We start from the raw sequence: 22,146 nt of genomic DNA on the forward strand, positions 1-22,146 counted from the left end.
AGCACATCTATAGTTGCGAACTTCCCATGATTCAGGACATTTACAAAGCCAGGTGTGTAAAAAAGGCCCGTACGATCATTGGGGACCCAAGTCACTCCAACCACAATCTATTCCAGCTGCTACCATCCGGGAAATGGTACCGCAGCATAAAAGCCAGGACCAACTGGCTCCAGGACAGCTTCTTCAATCAGGCCATCAGACTGATGAACTCACGCTGATTTGAGTGTACTCTATATTACATTGACTGTTCTATTTGATATAAATTATTATAAATTACTATGATTGCACATTGCACATTTAGACAGAGACATAACATAAAGACTTTTACTCCTCATGTATGTGAAGGATGTAAGAAATAAAATCAATTCAATTCTTATTTGGAAACAATTCAAACTATGCATTTTTCTTTAATTTTCAAAGAAACTGATGAATAATATTGATATTCCATGTCCTATGAATGTCATGTTCCATTTATAATCTATCATGACACATTCCCTTTTGCAATTCTTACGAAGCAATACATTTTGCACATTACATTTTATTGTAGCACTTCTCTTTCCAGAATAAATCATGATCTTATGCATGCTCCAGAGTTCAAATCTTCACCCTTCCTTTGGGCTACTGTTACTTCAACTTCCACATGAATTTTGATGATGTCCTAACTATTCTGTCACCACCAACAATCATTATATTAGTACCCATATAATTAAGGATTTTGCAGACTTACCACCAGAAACATAGCACAATCAGACAATTATTTCTGGACGAGGTCTTTCCCAGAACAATCCAAAAATTAATTCTACTGTCTATTCACAGTCCCAATTTTGCAACATTTTAAGGAAATAATTTCTCTGCAATTACCCAATCATATCTTCCAATGTAACCTCACATTTTCACAAATTTAACTCCATCTGCCACTGTCTTCCTCCATTCCTGAGAGAAAGGCTAATCCCTGAAAACAGATTCAGGGATAATAGTGCACAATTAACCTCTGCCTGTTCATTCCACTGCAGTAGCTGTATTAAATTTGATCACCTACTTCACTGCTACATGCAGTGACATATCACAAGAAACTAGTGCTACTTATAGCCTACAAGAAGTTATGGAAGTAATTCCCTTCTGCAATATTTTGAGAAATGATTTAATGCGTGAAAATGCGAGCACCAAGTTTTTCAAATACTGCATTACAGGCCTTGAAGGAAAGATGGAGACATATTCTATGTCTGTGGGGAGTAGAAGGCCAACCAGATCACTCAATAACATGTGTGTTTGTTTACCCTAGACTACGACAGCAAGTAGCAGGACAAAGACACTAGCTTATATAAGGACCAGATGAATAAAGGGGAGCCACCCTCATGGAAAGAGTCAGTGAAGTTGTGGGAAATTTGGGGCATAGCAATGAACTGCAAAATTATCTACATTCCTCATCCTGCATTCCGTTCTGTTCCTTTTCCACAACGTATATCATGTACCTTGCTTATTTCAAATACACATCTGGAGGCAACTCGGTTAGTGGAAGATACAGCTGCAGATATTAAAGAAGTCATGAGGATGTCGGTACCTCCAGTTGAACTTTGTCTTTTTGTGTGTTTTCCCCCTAGCTGTCAGTCTGTGGGTCTGTATTGCCATATGCTCTTGTTTGTTTTCATGCCCCATGTGCTCCCATCCCTGCTCCTGCTCTACTCCTACCCCTGTATTACTGAGTACTCCGCCTCTCACCTGTTTCTCATTGTTACCTGTTTTGTTGCCAGTTCTGTCTCATTGTGCTCCACCTTTCATCTGCCTCTCTGGTTATTGCTCAGTGTATTTTAGTCCTGTGTTTTTACCTGTTTGTTGCCACATTGTGTCCATGAATTTTCCTGAGCCTTTCCAGTATTCGTATCTGCACTCAGTCTGTCTGAATATTGACTCTGCCTGTTTCCTGATTCTGGTTTTTGGATTTCTCTGGATGTTTTGATCTCTGCCTGAACTTTGATGCTGACTTTGTTTGCACCTTTGGATTTGTTACTTAATTAATATCACTGTGTGCACAGTACTAGGTCTGTGATTGGATCCCTGCTCCAGGGCCCTGACAGAGGACTTTTGGTAAACCAAGGTACAGAACCAAACGCAATTTAATGGAAAGCCTGTTAGAGAACCTTGACCCAGCATTAACAACCTTGGAGAAGTTCAGGGCCATTGGCACAGATCTTGGAACATAACTATTCACATATACCAAGGTAGTTATCTTCATATGAACTCATTGCAATGTCAGATCTTAAAGCCTGTGCAACGTGGTTTCAACTACTGCCTGACAGCTGCTTTACACAATCAGGCTGTTGCCATCACAGCTATGTACATCATTTCTATAAGAATCATCCCGTGCAACACAAACTATCAGTCTGTTCTCCATAAGCACCTATACTCAGATGTCAGCCCAAAGAATGGTAGTGACAAAGCCTGTTTTTCTTTCCTGGGATGAAGAAAGCATGCTCCTGCCCGGCAACCTCAACAACACAGTCAGTGCCATCGCCTGCCTGTAAACCAGGCCTAGGAGGCAATTGTCATCAGAATCAAGATCATACATCCTGAATGCATTCCACACTCATAAAGCTGTCCACAAATACTTCTGTTTCCAACAATGATACATAAAGTTCCTCCAGAATTGTGCAGTTTGCTCAGTGTACCTAAAGTAAGGTGCCAGAACTGTGAAGTCTCCTCAGCAGTCAGCTTCTTCGTACTTGCCAGGCTACAGCCATTGAGGAAACGTTATAGGGGACTCTGAAGTAACAAAATACACCTGACAGATTAATATCTAAATGAATGAATGGGGTGACTGGTTTATTTCTGCACAAATTTTGTTTATAATTTAGTTTCAAAATCTTGATTACAATATCTATTTTCTGAGGGGTTTATTTTAGCATTGTTCAAATTGAAAGTGCTTGTGAAAAGGCAGAAAACATGACAATGTTGCTGAATAGGAAAGTGTGCTTGAAGTTACTAGCATCGCAAGATCATGTGAAGGCCAAAAGAAAAGAGATACAACAGATTCCTGACCCCTCCTTGTTCATCCACCATCCACCTTCCAGCTCCAGCTCTTCTCCTACACCTCGTTATGCTCTTCAGTGTCTCAGCAAAGATGTTGGGTGAGAAGGGAAGGGATGCAGGAAACTCTCCGTGCAGAATACTCCTACAAATCTCAACAGTAATGCAGCACTGGGTATACAACCCTTCAGCGGGGCTCATGAAACAAAGTCACTGCTTGTTTATATTCCTGTGACTATATTATTAATCTAGTCGGTCTGCGCTGTCCAATTGAGCCAGTTGTGGGTCAGATTTATCAGCCATATAAAGACCAAATAACCTCAAAAGCAGGAGGCACAGATGACTGCTGTAATAAATCAAAGATCCTATCATAGGCTGATGGACAATAGTGTGCATTATGCAAAGCCTACCAGGTAAAACCAGTGAAATTTATTTCAACCAACCAAATTTGGGAAGAATGAACTCTATGTAATGTGTGCTTAGTTAATGGCATCAGCATCATGAGAAAGCCTGTAATGCATGCGAACCCTCATGCTCACTCCATTTGATTTCTTTGCAAAAGAAGAAAACACAAATCTTTTAGTCGAGAGACTTACTGACCTCCTTTGGTGCCTATAAACCCAACAGCGGCCAACTGCACGAGTATTTAGACAGTCACCTTAATAGCACAGATAACAAGCTTAATAGTGTATTTGCAGTATTTGCCAGTTTCAGTCACCTCATTCTCATGCAGCATAGTGACCTCTTTGGAAGTTAAAGCTGTCGCTCTCACAAGATACTCAGTCAACGACAGAACTGCTGAAAGTCTTAATTTCTCTCCTCCTCCCCCTTCTACAGCTTGCCCTATTCAGAAAAGCCCCTCATCATAATTTTAGTTGCAGAATCATGGACTTTCAGGCCAACAGTGATGCTCATCTACACAAATGCCATTTTCCTGCATTCGGCCCATATCTCTATATTCCTTTCTTATCCATGTACCTGTCCAAAAGCTTTTTAGACTCTGCAATTATACCTGCCTTTACCCCTCCTCTGGAAAGTCATTCCATAGTTGCATTCAGATGTCCTTTAGATATTTCCCCTCTCACCTTATACCCAAGCCCTTGAATTTTAGACTCCCTGCCCCTGGAATAAGGCCCCTGATTAAAAAAAAACAGGGTCTTTATGGCTCTTGAATTTGAGCATGACTAGGGTACAACTTATAATGTACGACTCTATATAATGTTGGGTATGGAAGAACAAGCATTGATGCCAGATGTAGTTCATATTGTAGACCAGATGCAGTAGGAAGCACCTTGGCCTTAATCTCATTCTTCCTATATCTCTCAAACAATGCCACGAGCTTATCTGGGCTTTTCCTGATAAAATATTATTGGAAGACATGAAATACATCCTGATAGAAGTTCACATGGACAACATCAACACAATTCTACAATAGTATGTTCCTTAAATAATCTGCCACATGCAACTCATTGTTGTATTCAGAGACTAATGCTAATTAAGATAACATTCTCACAAATGAAATTAATTTCAGAGATGTCTATAGTTATTCAATTCATCTATTCCCCTTACTCCTTGGAATAATTGTGCAGTATTATAAGTCAATGATTCAAGAGTAGAATTAATCAATCACCTGTGATATCTCATATTTGGCTCGGCATCAGTTATTGTTTGTTTACAGTATGCCTCCAAACTTTCTTCCAAGGCAAATATATACATGTACAAATTACTGTTAAATCTCTTCATAGCTTAGTTTGCTCCAGTGGAAATAAAGAGCTTTTATTGCAATATTAGTTTTTCATACTGGCTATGAAGTACCTTCTTTAATGTTCTTTCAATACTCGCTTTTTGTCTTTTATAAATAGCCCTAAACTTGAACTTTATAATTACACTAATGAGGAATCACACTTCTAGTATCTTTGTTTTACCATTTAAGTGCTTCCCCATTAAATTTAACTTCCTATTCATTGAATACTTCCTGAATTACTTCTTGATTCCATTAAATTGTATTTTCCATCTATTTATCTACAACTCACTGACTTCTTTTCCACAATAGGATATTATTCTCATCACCTTTATTTGGCCTCAGCAAAGGTAGAGATGGTGCACAATTTAGATACAAATAACAATTCATTCAGTACATTTCATAGGGCACATTAATAGACTGAAAGTCTCACAATACTACAATGACTATAGTACTTGAATTCATTCCAATAATCATTTCTTCAAGCAATAATAAATCTACTTTTATCAAATCCATCCAAGTTACATTTGAATAACACACAATAGGCAGGTGTGTCGATGAGGTGCTTCAAGAAGTTGATCATGGCACGCATTAACTCCACCATTCCAGACAGCCTTGACCCACTGCAATTTGCCTTCTGCTGAAGCAGGTCTATGGTAGATGCCACCACCCATGGTCCCAAACTCCAGAGCATCTGGACAGTAAGAATACCTATATTAGACTTCTGTTTATTGACTATAGTTCTGCCTTCAATATAATGGCAAGCAAACTCAGCACCAACCTCTGGACCCTGAGATTCAACATATCCCTCTGCAACTGGATCCTGAACTTCCTGACCAACAGACAGCAATCAGTAAGAACAGGCAGCAACAGGTCTGCCACAACTATTCGAAACACTGATGCTCCACAAGGCTGTGTCCTCAGGCTCCTCATCTACTTCCAGTACACTCATGACTGCATGCCAGGTTCAGCTCTGACTCCATCTGTCAGTTTGCAGATGATGCCATTGTTATTTGAAATGCCGGCTGTAACTCAAATAATAGTGAGTCGGACTACAGGAGGAAGATAGAGAGCCTAGTAACATGGTAACACTTCCCTCAATGTCAACTAAACAAAAGAGCTGGTCATTGACATCAGAAAGGAGTGAGGGAGTTTATAAGCTCTTGCCTCAGTCGTCTGTGGAGACCAAGTCATTGGGTACATTTAAGGTGGATGCTGATAGGTTCCTGAATAGTAAGGTCATCAAAGGTTATAGGGAGAAGGCAGGAGAATGGGATTGAGAAGGATAATAAATCAGCCATGATGGAATAGCAAAGCAAACTCGATGGGCCAAATGACTTAAATCTGCCACTATGTCCTATGGTCTACATCAATGATGTTGAAGTTAAAAAGGTTGAGAGTTTTAAGTTCCTAAAGGTTAACAGTTAATAGCCTGTCCTGGTCCAGCTATGTAGACACCACAGCAAAGACTGCTCATCAGTGCCTCTACTTCATCAAGAGGCTAAAGAAATTTAGCAGGTCCCCCTGACCCTTAACAATTTTTAATCAATACAACACAGAGAGCATCCTATCCTGATCTGTGAAGAGCGCACTAAGAGAGCATCTGCTCTGCAAGTGATCGTAAGAACATCCAGAGTTGTGGACACAGCTCAGCACATAACAGAAACCAGCCTCCCCTCAGTCGACTCTCTCTACACTTATTTCGGCCACAATAAAGCAGCCAGCATAATCAAAGGCTCATAATCAAGTTCACCTGCCGAATTGTCCCTATATCTGAAGACTTCCCTCTTGCACCAGCTCCTGCAGTGGGTCGAAGTTGTCTAGAAGGCCGGACTTAAAAGTGTTCCATGACCAGCATCTCAAAGTACTTCTTGGATAAATCAGATTATTGACATGTCTGCCTATTGTGTTATTCAAGTACACTATCCTTTGCCTCACTGGCATGTGGCACAGGTAGTAAACCCAGAGATTACAATCCTTGAGGTCCTACTTTAGAAATTTCCCTCATTCCCTAATATCACTTCATAGGACCTTAAACAATTGGCTTCTGTATTTTAGACTGATTCTTTAATGTTTCCTTTTGCAGTATTTTACATCATTTGATACAAGTTTGTGAATCTAGAAAATTGAAGAGATAAGAGAGAAAACTGTTTTCACCAGGAAGTGTGCTTATCTTAATAATAATTGCCACACTGTGTTGTTCACTCAACAAATGATGGAAGGAAGAGCTACTGCAATTAATTCAAAGATAAAAATGCTTGATCTGTTCAGTAATTTGAATAATTTGCAGTTTTATTAGTTAGACAATTATTTATGTAACCACTTTCCTGTGGTTACTGTTTTCAGCGTTACTCATCCGCTTCTATTTTCAATTTAATTTGTTTAATTTAAAGGTTTCCAAAGGAATGTTATATAATCAAAATCTCAAAGAAAAACAACAGATACTTCCAACTCTTCAGGGAAAATTGAGTAACTCAAGCTGGTAATTGTCATATGGCATGACTTTCACCTGGGCACCAACAGTTCTGCAAGGAAATAAGAGTGGTCCTAAGTCTGCCCTGGCATGGAATTCGGTCGGCACAGCATCTTTTGACATACCACCTGTGCCACCACTGTCTCTCAGCTTCACAGGAAAGGAATCCAATCGGGCAGAACAAATTTCCACAACTTCTCTCCATCAGCCAGGGCAAAACCCTGTATCAGGAGAATGGCCCTAATGAAATGAATGGGAACAACTGATTGTCAAGATGGTAATAAATTTGCAACTTAGTCGGTTTAATTCAGTTGTTCAAACACAGTTAGTTATTTTGGTTTTCAGTGCTTCAATATCTTTAGTGCTATTCTCTCTAAATAGTCTACATTATGTAAGTTCATGAAGGTCCAATTACCAAACTTTCAATTTCAATGCCAACTTTTTCAGACTGAACCTGGATTATTCTGGGAGTATAGCAAGCAAATTGCATGGGGAGAGGCATGGTGCTATGCTTTGCTGCACTGGGCTTCACCCACAAATTAGAAACTAGTTTCTCCATGGAAGGCGGTATCCAAATCCAAGCTGGAGGAAAGTGTAATCCAACGGCCAATTGCTTCAGAGCCCCATTATTTTCGTGCTAAAGTTACAAACTAATTGTTTTCTTGTGTACATAAAGTATATTGGCCATTCCCAGGTAACAAACTGTCCATAAATTGATTTTGTCTGTTGGGAAATACACATAAAATTAAAATCAATCAATCTGACAAACTTACCTCCACTATACTTTAATGCCATTTATTATAAGCTGATAAAAAAGAACAAATTACTAAATGTTGAAAAGAGGAGGAAACTAGTTCTGCTCTTTGTAGGAATGGACATGTACATATGTTGGATTTTCAAATTTACTAGTATCCTAGGGGTTTGTTTGTATGGGTGTCCATGAGTCAGATGCTTGTAATCTGGGAACAGTCTCAATCATGAAACAACTAACATATTTTAAAGAGGCACTGCTCCGGAGTTCAATACTCTTAGCACCCTTTACTAGTCTCTCCTGCATGGCAGCCAATCAGCAAACCATTAATAAAGGCAATTTAACTCTTCAGCTAAACCTTGCTAAACGTACATTATAATTCTCCAGCAATTGCTTCATTACTAGTTCCTGCAGGATCAACACTCATTCATTGGCCTTACATGCTTTTCAAGCTTCACCCCCAAATTGATTCCAATTAATTCAGGTATCCAGTGCCTCCATCTGTCTATACAAGGATGGATTCATCAATTAACCCATCTTTTCCAATTTCTTTCAGCTTCAAATCCCCGAGTTCATCAATATCAATATTTTTATCCATAAGTCTTTCTTTTGTTTTGTTTCACTACACTGCTACAAACTCTTACAGCCTTTTTCATTTCCAATTAATTCTCACTCTAACAGTGGATCAATTTATCATGTCATGGGGTTCATTCAGCTCATCAATTGAACACAAGCATCCAAAAGGACAATCCCATGTCTTATCCCCTTTCTCCTTGCTTCCCTGTAGCACATACAAAGACATGGAGCAACTTATAGAACCAATTAATTAACATCACATCTTTGTCATTTTGCAGAAAATTGGAAAAACTAATGGAGAGCTACAGCTTAGACCATAAGATATAGGAGCAGAAGTAGGCTGTTTGGCCCATCGAGTCTGCTCTGCCATTCAATCATGGGCTGATCTAATTCTTCCCATCATCCCCACTCCCCTGCTTTCACCCCATACCCTTTCATGCCCTGGCTAACCAAAAACCTCTGCCTTAAATACATTCAATTACTTGGCCTCCACAACCACTCATGGCAACAAATTCCACAGATTTACCACCCCCTGACTAAAGTAATTTCTCCATATCTCAGTTCTAAAAGGATGTCCTTCAATCCTGAAGTCATGCCCTCTTGTCCTAGAATTCCCAATACCATGGGAAATAACTTTTGCCATATCTAATCTGTTCAGGCCTTTTAACATTTGGAATGTTTCTATGAGATTCCCTTTCATTCTCCTGAACTCCAGGGAATACAGCCCAAGAGCTGCCAGGCGTTCCTTATATGGTAACCCTTTCATTCCTGGAAGCATTCTTGTGAATCTTCTCTGAACCCTCTCCAATGGCAGTATATCCTTTCTAAAAAAAGGAGCCCAAAACAATACTCCAAGTGTGGTCTCACAAGAGCCTTATAGAGCCTGAACATCACATCCCTGTTCTTATATTCTACACCACTAGAAATGAATGCCAACTTTGCATTCACCTTCTTCACAACTGACTCAACCTGGAGGTTAACCTTCAGGGTACTTTGCACAAGGACTTCCAAGTCCCTTTGCATCCTTGCATTTTGAATTCTCTCCCCATCTAAATAATAGTCTGCCTGTTTATTTCTTCCACCAAAGTGCATTCCAACATTGTATTTCATTTGCCACTTCTTTGCCCATTTCCCTAAACTATTTAAGTCTCTCTGCAGGCTCTCTGTTTCCTCAACACTACGCTCACTCTTGTGAAAATGTAGAATGAGAAAGAACACTGAGGATCAGGATCAAACCTAGGTTCCTAGTACTGAGGCATAGCATTAATTGCTGCACCACAATGGTATTCTACAACACTTTCCTCTTCTTTCCTCTCCCCAATCATAACAGTGCATTGAAGCAGCAAGGAAGGCTCTATAATTGGTAGTCACATCTGCCCAACACATCACAGGCACCAGCCTACCCACCATCAAGAACATATATATAGAAAGGTGCTGGAAAAGGGCCAGTAACATCATGAAGGATCCCACCCACCCTGCTCATTGACTGTTTGTCCCATTCCCATCAGGGAAGAGAATACATAGCATTCACGCCAGGACCAGTAGACTCAAAAACAGTTACCTTCCGCAAGCAGTAAGGCGATAAACACCTCCACCCACTAACACACTCCACCCCAGTACTTTATCATTACCTGTTAGTCACCCTATGCACAGACACTTCTATACCTAGCGTCACTTTATAGACATACAATCAATGTATATAAGCTATCTTATGTATTTACAGAATTGTGCAAAAGTCTTAAGACACATATATAAATAAATAGGGTGCCTAAAACTTTTGCACAATACTATATTTGTCAATGTGGAACGGAGAGCAAGTTTGTAAACCTGGTGGATGCAAAGGTTGTTGGGAATGGCGAGGGTGGTGTGTCATGGGAGGGGTGTGGAACAGGTGGCAGAAAATGAATGCCAGGGGCAGGGGCTGGCATGGGTGCAACACACCCAGTCCTAAGACACCAACAACGTAGTATTGTAGTAACAATGTATATTTACTGTGTATTTTTATTATAGTTTTTTTCATCTTATTGTATTTTTTGGGGTGTATCAGATCCGGGGTAACAATTATTTCATTCTCCTTTACCTTTTGTACTGGAAATGACATTAAACAATCCAGAATTCACTTCCTAAATCCTTCAAATCCCTATCTATACTTTCAAATAATGTTGATGATTATATCTGATAATTTGCTTTCTCCTTGACTCTGATGACACAAATATCTACAAGACCAATGTTAGATATCAAATATATAATAATGCAAATGACAAAACTATTTACAATTTTTATTCATGTACAGAACTTCATTTAATTTGAAATCATTAATCTAACTTTGCTACAGATTTCAAATAATAATCAGCATTTCCATAGACCTTAATAGCTTTTAAAGCTTTTCTTCTCTGTTTGGCCAACAAGTCAAAATTAAATGTCAATTTATCTAAACAAAGTAATAAAATTGATTACAAGTTTATCAACTTATTACATTTATTTAATTTAATAAATTAAAGTAATTTACTTTTATCAAAGTAAGGTAATTTAAAATTAAAAGAGAAGTAACATTAGTGTATTTCCCCTTATGTGCAATGGCAGATGTTACAAAGATGAGTGTGTTAAAAAGTGGACGTGCAAAGGTTCTGAATGAGTAAATTGATTTAACAAGGTGAAGGAATGGTAGCTTAACTGAGGCCAAATATGACAGCAAAAGGACCACTAATTGAATTTTAAAACAAACAATATGATCTCCAAAATATACAATTCCAGGAGATTTTTTGATAAATTCCATTTAGCCCTCCAAAATAAAGGATACCTCTCATGAGAATTACCATTACTGGTAGAGTCACCAGATAGAGATAAATTTAGTGAGATGGGAAATGCTTTTTAATTATGTGTTTAACATGTGATTCAAAACAACCATGACAGAAGAAAGTAGGGAAGAAAAGAATCACTTAATGACTGAAGGAAGCATCATTACCTCCAAAAGCAAATATTTCTGTACAATAAGTACTGCTAATTTATTGATGAGCAAAATCAACTTTTGCAGAGTTAAATTTACATAAATGTGCAAGTACACTCATTGATTAGGTGACATTTTTTTGTGAACCATGATGGAATCCTTTAGTTCCTCCTGAATTGCAGATGGGGCCATGGTTTAGCATCTCAAATCTAACAACATATCACCCACACAACCAGTGAGTTGATGCTGCTGAGCTGTGTAGAATCTCAGTTAACTGTCGTTATTGTTTAAATACTGCATTATTGTTAATCACCATTTATGTTTTGCCTTATTTAATTGCTTCATGTATATGCTTTTCAAATTGCTAATACTTCTCTTAATTTTGTGATATCACACCGGAGGAAATAATATATCATTTCTTAATGCATGCATTACTAAATGACAATAAAAGAGGACTACGTGTCTTCATAATCTAAAAAAAATTTGGATCACACGCAAGAAAGGTGTGATAATGACTGACCATCAGTTTACCGCTAAACTCTGATAATGTAACACCTTGGGACTTTGGTAGTGCCAAATAACTGATTTTCTGAACAAATAAGTCTTACTCATGATACACTCCATACTTTTATTTCATTTTTAAACATGTTTGTACGATAGGATAATAAATGTCCCAGCAAACTCAACAAGTTTATAAGGGCTGAGAAGTCCACTCTGCATCCCTGCTCCAGGTGTAAACCTATCCACGTTCCTGATCCCTGGTGCACAACTCCATCTTTGAGCATTACACCCCATAGTTCAAACCCTAACCATACTTTGAATTCCCAGCTTTGGATGCCTACCCCTTTCACACTCTGCAGTAGTTAGCCAGTTTCTGAACTATCAGGATTTCAGAATATTTTCAGATTATGCTGTATTATCAAAGGTTACTACATTAGGTGTACAGTGCCAGTAGAATCTCCAGTCAGGAGGGTTCAGAGGCTCCAACATGAACATTTTACATAAACAATGCTTTGCCACCTCTCCAGGCTTTGAACATGTAAGGAAAGAGTTACATTTGATTCTTCCTTGGTATAGGTTAAGACGTGTAATACAAAATGACAGTTTGTAAAACGGCATGGTGTTACTCTGGATTATGGGAATGTTTTGAGAACGTACAAGGAAATCAGTCCACAGCAATGTCTTGAGAACATAATGTGAGTAATGGTCTACAGCTCTGATGGTAAAAACATGTTTGTCTGGGAACCAAAAAATGGTTTGTAGAGATACCATGTGGCATTGTACCATGAAAAGGTAGTAGGGTAAGGGGGGTTATGTGCAAATAGGAGAAGGGGAGAGGAGAGAAGGGCAGTGGGAGAGAGAGAAGGGTGGTTGGGAGAAGGGGAAAGCACAACTGGAAAAGATGTTGGACACTTGCATTTCACTCCAGAAGTATATTGCATGTCTTAGTGATTGGTTGGTGACTATTATTTTATCTTTTACTACTTCATTTTTCTTTCTTTCTGTATTTATTCCTTACATTACTCTAAAAAATTAATTTCTAATCATCTTCAGTATCTGTACAGTACCTGATTTGTGAATACTTTTTATTGCTGAATCAGATATGAACAGGGGAGGAATTTTAAAATGTTTTCATTACAGAAGGTCTTATCCTCATTTAATTCATTTTGGAAAAAGAATCAACCTTGAACAAGCATCTGAATAAAGCAGAAACAGCTGGAAATACTCTGCAGGTCAGGCAGCATTTGTGGAGTTGGAAAGTAGATTTTAAAAAATGACAAATCACTTGTAAAAATTCCAGTGAACTCTTTGCAGAATGTTACACTGTTATTAAATCTATTTCATAAGAGTTTAGAACAAATAAATTGAACATATTAACTATTCCCTGATTCAAAACTGCAGCTTCAATATCAAACTTAGAGGAAAGTAAAGTTTTTGTTCTCTGCAAAACAATGGTCTAGGTCAGGAAGATGTATTGACAACTATTTTTCCCATCCAAATACACAATGACCTAACCATCAAACAAATATAACTTCACCTTTGCCGATGACCCACTGACTGCAGTGCAAGCTGATAAATCTTAAGTTCTCCAGTCATCCTTAAGAGGTGTTGTTCAACAAAGAATAATGAGGGAACTTCTGAGTTATCCACGGTCGTTGTTGTTTTACTACTTGCAACATGGTTAGCAAGCATAGCCTGGTTACATTTAAAGAGGAGAAATTCTGAGGCTTGTGCATGAAAAAACAAGTTTTCATAAAAGTTAAGTTGATTGTGAAATATTGGGCCAGAGAATCTGAAATCCAAAAAGGACGCCCAAAAAGCTGCACGTAGGGCTGAAATTGTTGCACAGTGCATATTAGATAGATTAGATGATCTGGAGATACCTGTGAGATGGGTGGGGAGTGGGGATGGTAAATGGCTGAGAAATTAACAAGCCTAAAAATAGTGATCCACTCATCTTAGACATAAGTAATATGGCTGATATTTTGGAAATTCAAAACCTGCTTCACAGCACCATCGTCTTGACAGAATGTGGAACTGCAGCAAACAAATGCAGTGGCAGAGGCCCGACTGCAAAAGTCCTTTAAAGAGTTACTAATGAATTACAATCTGCCGCTTAACGGAAATTATAAATTTTGCGCAATAGTGATTATATCATTTGATTACTAAACCAGAGGAATGAAAGAAACAACATTAAAAACACTAGGCAAGGAATCAAATAAGTGCATTTAAGCAAGTCAATGTCTTCCATTTGTTCTTCTTCCTACTATTGAACCACTAGCTCCAGGATTTCCAAAGATTAATTCTTTAAATTTCCACTTCATCCATAGACAAAAGGACAGCTGTCAAATTAGACTCCCACATAAGGCACTGCAGCCATAGTATCATACCATTGATTCAGTCCTTTCTTTGGCTGCATATCAAGCTCTATTAGATTGCTTGCAACTACTGGTTGACTTGACCTAGAAATAAGCTTTCAGCTCTTTATTGCCATTATATACTCGACACGTGAATCACGTTTGGCTACCCTCACTATCTGCTGTTAACATGAGAAAGAGAAGCACACTCTATCTCACCGATTATAATTAAAAATCAGTGCTCAGGACTACAGTGGTTCAATATTTTCTTTAACTGGAAACTATGGACTTAATTTCTAAACTCTCTTTGTGAGGAAATAGCCTCTCAACATCAAACTCTTCAAAAATTATCCCTTAAACACCTATATGCATTGACCCATTCTACCACTTGGTCAATATAGAAACAGCCCTTTCACCATTGGAAACAATTTTATGAATTCCCTGTTCTGTCCTGACGAGGGGAAGTAATATCTCTCCTTCAAAGGAGGAAACAAAATAGCTAACCGACAACCCATAACAATTTTTAAAGTACTACACAATTTCAACAAATTTATTCCAATGGTACAAATTACTTGTGTTAAAGATTACAGAATTTTCTATGGAGAAATAAAGTTGCAACATGCATACATAGCCTGTGAAGCTAAATAGACAAGTACTCAAGATGCCGATGACATATCTTGAATCAAAGGAACTGCAGGTGCTGAAAATATGAAATTAAAACTATAAAAAACAACTTACTCAAATTCACAGGAAATTTGTCAATTATCCACTAATAAATTTATGTTATGTTTCTATGTTATAAATTATTGTTATATTTGAATATTTGAATATGCATTTCCTGTCCATCCAATTTTGAAGTATTATGCAAGCTTAAGTGCAGCTATGCCTCTCAAAGTCCAACCCTATGTCCCCAACGTGATAGGTGGAAATGGTAAAGCCAGCCTACAGGTCTCTGGTGAAGCTATACAGGCCAATCCCCTGTACAGTGGATACCATGGATTACAGAAACATTGATGAACTCCAACCGTGCCACTGACTTTGCGGATGACGGAGGCAGGAGATCAGCAATGGCCTATGCTCCACTGGGAGCTAAAGGCCCCAAGAAGAAGACGCGCAGCTAGCAAATAAGCCTTTATGATTGTTAAACATTTTTCATGACATATTTTCCTCTACACCACTAACGCCCAGAGAAAGTATTAAATAAATAATAAATTAAGGAGTTTTACACTAACCAGTTCAATTTATCCATTACATATTTAATTCCACTTTCAAAAGCTTTCTGCTTCTTCCAAAACCTTGAGCTTGGGTCTGAACTCTAATAATGTCAGCTGAACTTGAATCATGCAATACAAACCAATTTCACAAACTTCAGTGTCAACCAGCTGAATATTTTCATTTAGCTTCCAATAGTTTTTCTTCAATTATTTTAAGAAGTATTTAATGAAAAACGAAAAGCAAATATCAAAATGGACTTTGCAGTTAAAGTTAAACAGAGTGCCTTTAAGATGATCTGTAAAGAAAAAATTTGAAGTCATTTCTCTACAATTGTTAAAGGTCTTTCTGAATTAAAAGGTAAGCATACAAAATGTGCCAACATGTTATTGGATGATAATAAAATTAGAGTTACAAATAAATCCAATGGGAATATTTACCAATGCATTACTCACACCCTACCATAAAGTTACTAGCATTTACAAAATGCTTTTTGTATCTCTCAGGATGTGCGCAAACTTTGGAGCATCCTAAGTATTTTTGAAGTATAGTCACTGGTTGAATGTGAAAAACCCAGCAACTTATTTACAATAAAACAAGAGAAGACAGATAACTGGTTTCTTATACTTGCTGAGCTAGAAGACTCTTCAAATACAAGAAAAGGAGGTTCCATCACAACGAAACCAAGCACGCTAAATCTCACATTCTGGGTTGTCTCACATAACCACACCCAACCCCCAGTTTCCCATCACAATCAAATGAGCTATTGAAACAATAGGGATACTCCTACTACAGCACTGCCAAACTGAGGTCTTGTTTCAATTGCTCCGCAAGAGTGGGACAACTGAACTGGAATTGCCATTCACAGCACTGATGTAGAAATAACTCAGTTCCCAAACCCACTTACAGAAATATGGTGGTGGAGGCAGCTAAACCTACCAGGATATCTGACATTAGAGACGGGGAAGCTCACTTGTTTGTTGGTAGCAAGCGTCAATAAAAAAACTCTCTGGCAACTGAAATATGCAACATAATGTACTTTATCAGTGTCACAAAATAAAAATATTTTCTCAGTACCTCTGCTTAAGTCTAATGGATGTTTATTTCAAAGCATTACTTACTTTTCCTATTAAAATCTAACAATAGCATCTCTGATTATATGCATACAAAATTTCAAGTGCTACCCAAAAGAAACAGAAGAATGGTATCCAGATCGCTGAAGCTTTTGCTAAAATAAAATTGTGATTCCAGTTTCATTGAATAAATCAATGAAAGTTTTGTTCATATGAACAGTACCAACTGAAGCCCCCAAACTATCTAGAATTAGCTGATGGTTGTACAAGGTATCTCATTGCGTGTAACAAACATGCAATGAGACACTTAAAATGTTACAATAATACTTGTCTTAACTGCTGCATCTCACCATTAATTGACTTTTGGTCGATTGACTGAGACCTGGATCATTTTTAATTTTAAAGTTACGTGTAAGATTTTTATATATAGGATTAAGTGACTGGTAAGATCATGAACGGAGACTTTCTTGAAGTTAAGAGAGATCTTGCATATAAAATAATACTCAATATCACAACATACTATTGCAACAAATTGCTCACTAAAAGTATTACATAGAACAATGAAAAAAATCAAAACAGTAATATTTTAAGATTCTAAAATTAATACAATTGTTTTAGCATAAAATTAAAAGACTGGTTTCATCAAAGTGCCCTAAATACTTCTTCTTTATTTATTTGGCCTATATCTGTGAATCCTGCATTGATTAAATGTCTCAAAGTAACAGGATATTTTACAGATTTTCCTGATTCATTTTCAAAGCAATAGTGACAGACTTGTAATTCACCGTATTTACCAACTGTATCTTTAATAAATCATCCATCACAACCTTTCAACAACTCTTTGTAGCACATTTCCCACGAAGCACGAACCCCAATGAAATTAAAAACTTAAACAGACCGCCATTTTGCGGAGTGATAACCAGGTCACGAACCCCATCTTCAATAGGATTGTGGTGATCAGATAAGTAAAAGAATCAGTTTGTCAACATCACCCAGTTAAAATGTTAAGGGTTAACTGATTGAAGCTGCATTTCAAAACATATGGAAATAATAAAAGATCATCAGTGCAAGGTACTCAAATATATTGTAGCAAAGTATAATGCAAATAGATAATTAAAGATTTAAAAACCAAACAGAGACACATTCTTACAGTAATGTACAATCAAAGTTAAACTATTACCATCGTGCAGCATGGTCATCAATGACACTAGTCAAATCCAATACCACCAACCAAATCCAAAATTGCATTCGATCCGCAGCACAAAACAAAACTACCAAGCTTTCAATAAAACTCCACAAAGTCATATACTTTCCCTTTTCAATCTAGACAAAATATATCTTTCAAATAATGATTTAAACATCTCGAACTTACCAGGTTGGAATTGGTTGCATTCGAGTCGTCTTCTGGGAACGGTATGTAGACAGCTAAGGCCACACAATTAGCGAAAATAGTTAGAAGAATAATGATTTCGAATGGCCTGAGACAAGGAGTTAAGGGGTCTTTATACACAGAATAGTAAATGCCAATCTGAAAACAAAACTTTCCATAACAATCATTACCCAAAATTATGAAAAATGTCTCCAGAATTGATTATGGGTGCCTCAGATGAAGTAGGCAAGTCTACTGCGCTATAAAGTGACATCTTATTCAAAAGTATGGGATATGTAAATACATATTATAAAATCACAAGCTTGTAAACATCTGGAGAAAAATCTTGCGTGTGTTTGGTGGAGTACTGACCAATGCCTTCCTGGAGCATCAAAATACTCCAAGTATTTTATGCCGCCATTCATGTGCCCTCCAAGTCAGCAGAAAATCACCTACCACAATTTTTGGTCAAGAATGATTACCTCAAGTGCCCCAAATCAGCCTTCCTTTCTCAAGTTGCCTGAGTGACATAATCCAAAAACTTTTATGTTTTATGTGTATATAACTGTGTGTGTCCAAAGTAGGATGAGCAGCATTTTCTCCATCATTGGAACCACTGTTTCCAGTTCACATCACTAACTCCATCCCCTGCCCATCCAGTCCTATTCATCCCAAGCTAAGTTTAGAACTTCCTGTCCTCTTCTTCCTCTGCAATACCGCAAACTCCTACAGGTCTGCATCAATGTCTGCACTCCTCCAATAAATAAACCTTGAGCAGCTCTGATTTGAGCTGTTCAACCAGGTATCTAGGGTCTACTTTAGAACTTGTTCTTTTTTTTTTCTCTCCACTAATCTTGAGAACCTACTTTGGTGCAGTCTATCAAATGTATTGTGTTAAAGAGTTCTTTAATTTGATAATGGAATGAGCTACGTTGTAACTTAGTAATAAGTTAAAGTTGTAAAAATGTGACATGTTAGAGACCACTGACCACTCAGCATATCAAAATATATGCATTTGTATTTGAATCTGGGGCTATGTCTATGTGTATATAGTTAAAAATGCTGCATTTTTGTATTACTTCCGCCAGTTGACACTAACTCTTTATTTGCTTTCTTAAAGGATATTTCCATTCGACTATATTGATACATGCTCGCCTTACAGGGTTCTTAAGTGTCAAACAGAAGAGAGCCCGTGGTGGCCGTGTGGTCGCAGCGTTAACTTGTTTTTTCTGCTTGCTGTACTGTTGTCTTTTCCTTTGGGTTGAATTGGCTGTAGAGACCATATTGTTGCCCATCATCGCAGCGGCTTTGGCTTGTCTGGCCGCGTCGATTGCTGCCTGCCACGACAGGGCAGCCCCCGGACTTGGTATGTGCTCTGGAGCCAAGCCGTCTGTATTGGCATTGGGAAGGCCATGTGTAAGGACTGCCCGCCTGTTACCATAATTGGTGCCTGGAATAAAAATATCTTGCAAAATATTTTCAACATGTATAAACCAAATAGTGCAATCCGTAGTATTCCTCGTCCCATTAATTGATGTCCATTCCTAATAATTATTCGACTTTCAATCGAACTAATTCCAAAATATTAATCAATTCCAAGCAATGTTTTTTTCTATGTGAAATAATGATTATTAAGACCATTCGTACACCTATAAATATTACAGGATTTGATTTGAGAAGAAAAACTGCAACTTTAAATGATAACTTCACATGGTGGAGCCATTTCCTTCGAGAACGATTACAAAAAAAAACTGAAGAAAAACAAATCTCCTTCCATAGTTTAAAGGAATAATGATTCATCGGCTGGGGGGGGGAGGAAGGGGGCTCAAAATGCCCAATTTAGATTTTCTTCATAACCTTTTCGTTATAGTCTCGAAGCATTCTTCGGATATTGAAAATAGTATCTGACTATTAGAAGCATTGCTTTTAAAATAAAGGTTCACACAACTCATAGCATATTAATTTCACACGAAAGACATGTATAACGATACTGCTCCAATCCAGTGTTTCACATGCATGTCTGCAGGTTAATCTCCGGGAGAGAAAAAAAAATCCAAGACACCGCATAAAATAAACTATCCCAACAAACTGTCTGTTTAGTACTGCTATAAAACCCAAGCACCCACCGGTTATGTTTGAGGAAATAAGATTTGTGATGTTCTTCTCCGTTTTCTTTTCCCCCTTCTTACAATTCTTACCTTGATGGTTTTCCTCGGGAATATACATCCTTTTGCTTTCATTCACCATTTAAATAGGCCAAATTTTTCTTCCACAAAAAGCGATTTATTACCTGATCCCCATTATTACTATAAAACGCAAGTAACTGATCCTCTCTACCTCCCTCTTTCTCACAGCACATCCTGACTACATCCGGGGCTTCACTAAGAGCACATCACACACATTCCAAGCTCACTTTCACTCTGTTCGGTGGAAATTGTTGTGTGTGTGTGTGTGTGTGTGTGTGTGTGTGTGTGTGTGTGTGTGTGTGTGTGTGTGTGTGTGTGTGTGTGTGTGTGTGTGTGTGTGTGTGTGTGTGTGTGTGTGTGTGTGTGTGTGAGAGAGAGAGAGAGAGTGAGGGGGCGGGGGATGATTTGATATCCCGGCCAGCCCTCCAAGGGTTAAATCATGTCTTTTACTAAATAAGAAAGACGATTTTAAGAAAGCGACTGAACAAGCCATGAAAAAGAGGCAAGGGGGAAAAAAAATTAAGTCGTGCAGCCATTCCCCGCAATGACTGAAGGAGTTGTGCGAGCTGTCTGCTGACCGTTTCCAGATGTTGTTACGTGTAAAATAAACCTAGCGCAATTTTTTTCTCCATGTGCCTGGAAACAGTTTATGGAACCATGACGTAAAATAACCAAGTAGATACTGTCTCTGCATGACAGAAAATATGAAAAAATATTTCTTGTTTTAAGCCAACATCTTCAGTTGGCGTTATTTTTTTCATACTTGCATTGTGCTCCGGCAGCACACAGCCAACATAAGATAATTAAAAATAGAGAAAAAAAAACACGCTAAGGTCTCTTTCTACCCATGACAATTGTTTCTGAATGTAAACGCTGCCTATTTTAATTTTGCTAAAATAAAGAATATAAAAGATTTTGAGAAGATAAAATAGCCGATTAATTTTGATGTGAGTCAATATAAACAGCAGATGAAAAAAAAGACTTAAATGTGAAGTCCAACTCTGAAGGAAAAGCCAGAATTTTCCCAACAGAAATAGTGACCGAAATCAAGAGTATTGCTTATTAAGAACTGTATATCATCTAACTGGCAAATTCAATTTAAACAAGGATGACCTTATTATAGTGAGCAATCAGAACCAATAGACCAATACCAGGAGCTCAAGAAGACAACACATTTACGAAATATATATAGCTAGGGTTTTCAGACCAATAAGAAGCAAACTAAATAGTTGAATTGAAAGCAAGTAAACGCACACTTAATTGTTTTTTGCTCGAATTTTCCTTAAGAAGACAATTGCAGTCAAAACAGTTGAATATAATTTAGAGTCTGAATATATTTTGTTAAATTTGATTTAATTAATATCCAATTATATTTTGTTTTTACTTCTGTAATCTAGAATGGGAAGACACATTGGAATGTCAACTTTGATGATATAATTAACTAGATTGCAACTTTTATTTCAAGTCAACCAAAACTTCTTTTAGCCACCCCACCACATTTGATATTTTGCATTAGCACAATTTTTCTTCTGTTTCATTAACTTGAAATTATTTGCTGAATTAAAATTCATGCAATTTGATCATTTATCCAACTATTTTACAAATCTATTTGTTTTGTTCCCTTTGTCCATAGGATTCAGTTTTAATTTAATTTTTTTTGAAGAGGATTTACAATCATTTCTGAGTGGCGAAGTGGAGATATGTCTCTCCTAAAGGAGGTATAGGGTGCTACTTCCCACTACAAACCTGCAGGTCACCCCTAGGCAAGATGTAGCTCCTTGGATAGCACCCCTCCCTCCCCCCATGCCCGATCAGCATCACATGAAGCCGTGAGAGAGCAGGTGGTGGATGGTCATGTGAATATCTGTGACATATCACAAGTTATGGTTATGTGACTACTGACGCCAGGCCAACAACCTCTTAAGAGCATTGATAT

General features: G+C 37.8%; 1 protein-coding gene across 2 annotated transcripts in view; it reads right to left on the bottom strand.

Moving 5' to 3' along the window:
• cacna1c (calcium channel, voltage-dependent, L type, alpha 1C subunit) overlaps nucleotides 1-22,146 on the bottom strand; it is a 687,918-nt gene that overhangs the window by 549,293 nt on the left and 116,479 nt on the right. For both annotated transcript variants that reach the window (XM_072267751.1, XM_072267750.1), the window contains exons 2-3: nucleotides 19,150-19,474; nucleotides 18,028-18,133 (exon numbers count right to left, since the gene is read on the bottom strand). In XM_072267751.1, coding sequence (XP_072123852.1) covers nucleotides 18,028-18,133; nucleotides 19,150-19,474 — 431 coding nt within the window. The remainder of the gene's footprint in view (nucleotides 1-18,027; nucleotides 18,134-19,149; nucleotides 19,475-22,146) is intronic.

The sequence above is a fragment of the Mobula birostris genome, chromosome 9, assembly GCF_030028105.1.
Source record: "Mobula birostris isolate sMobBir1 chromosome 9, sMobBir1.hap1, whole genome shotgun sequence".
Classification (NCBI taxonomy): Eukaryota; Metazoa; Chordata; class Chondrichthyes; order Myliobatiformes; family Myliobatidae; genus Mobula; species Mobula birostris.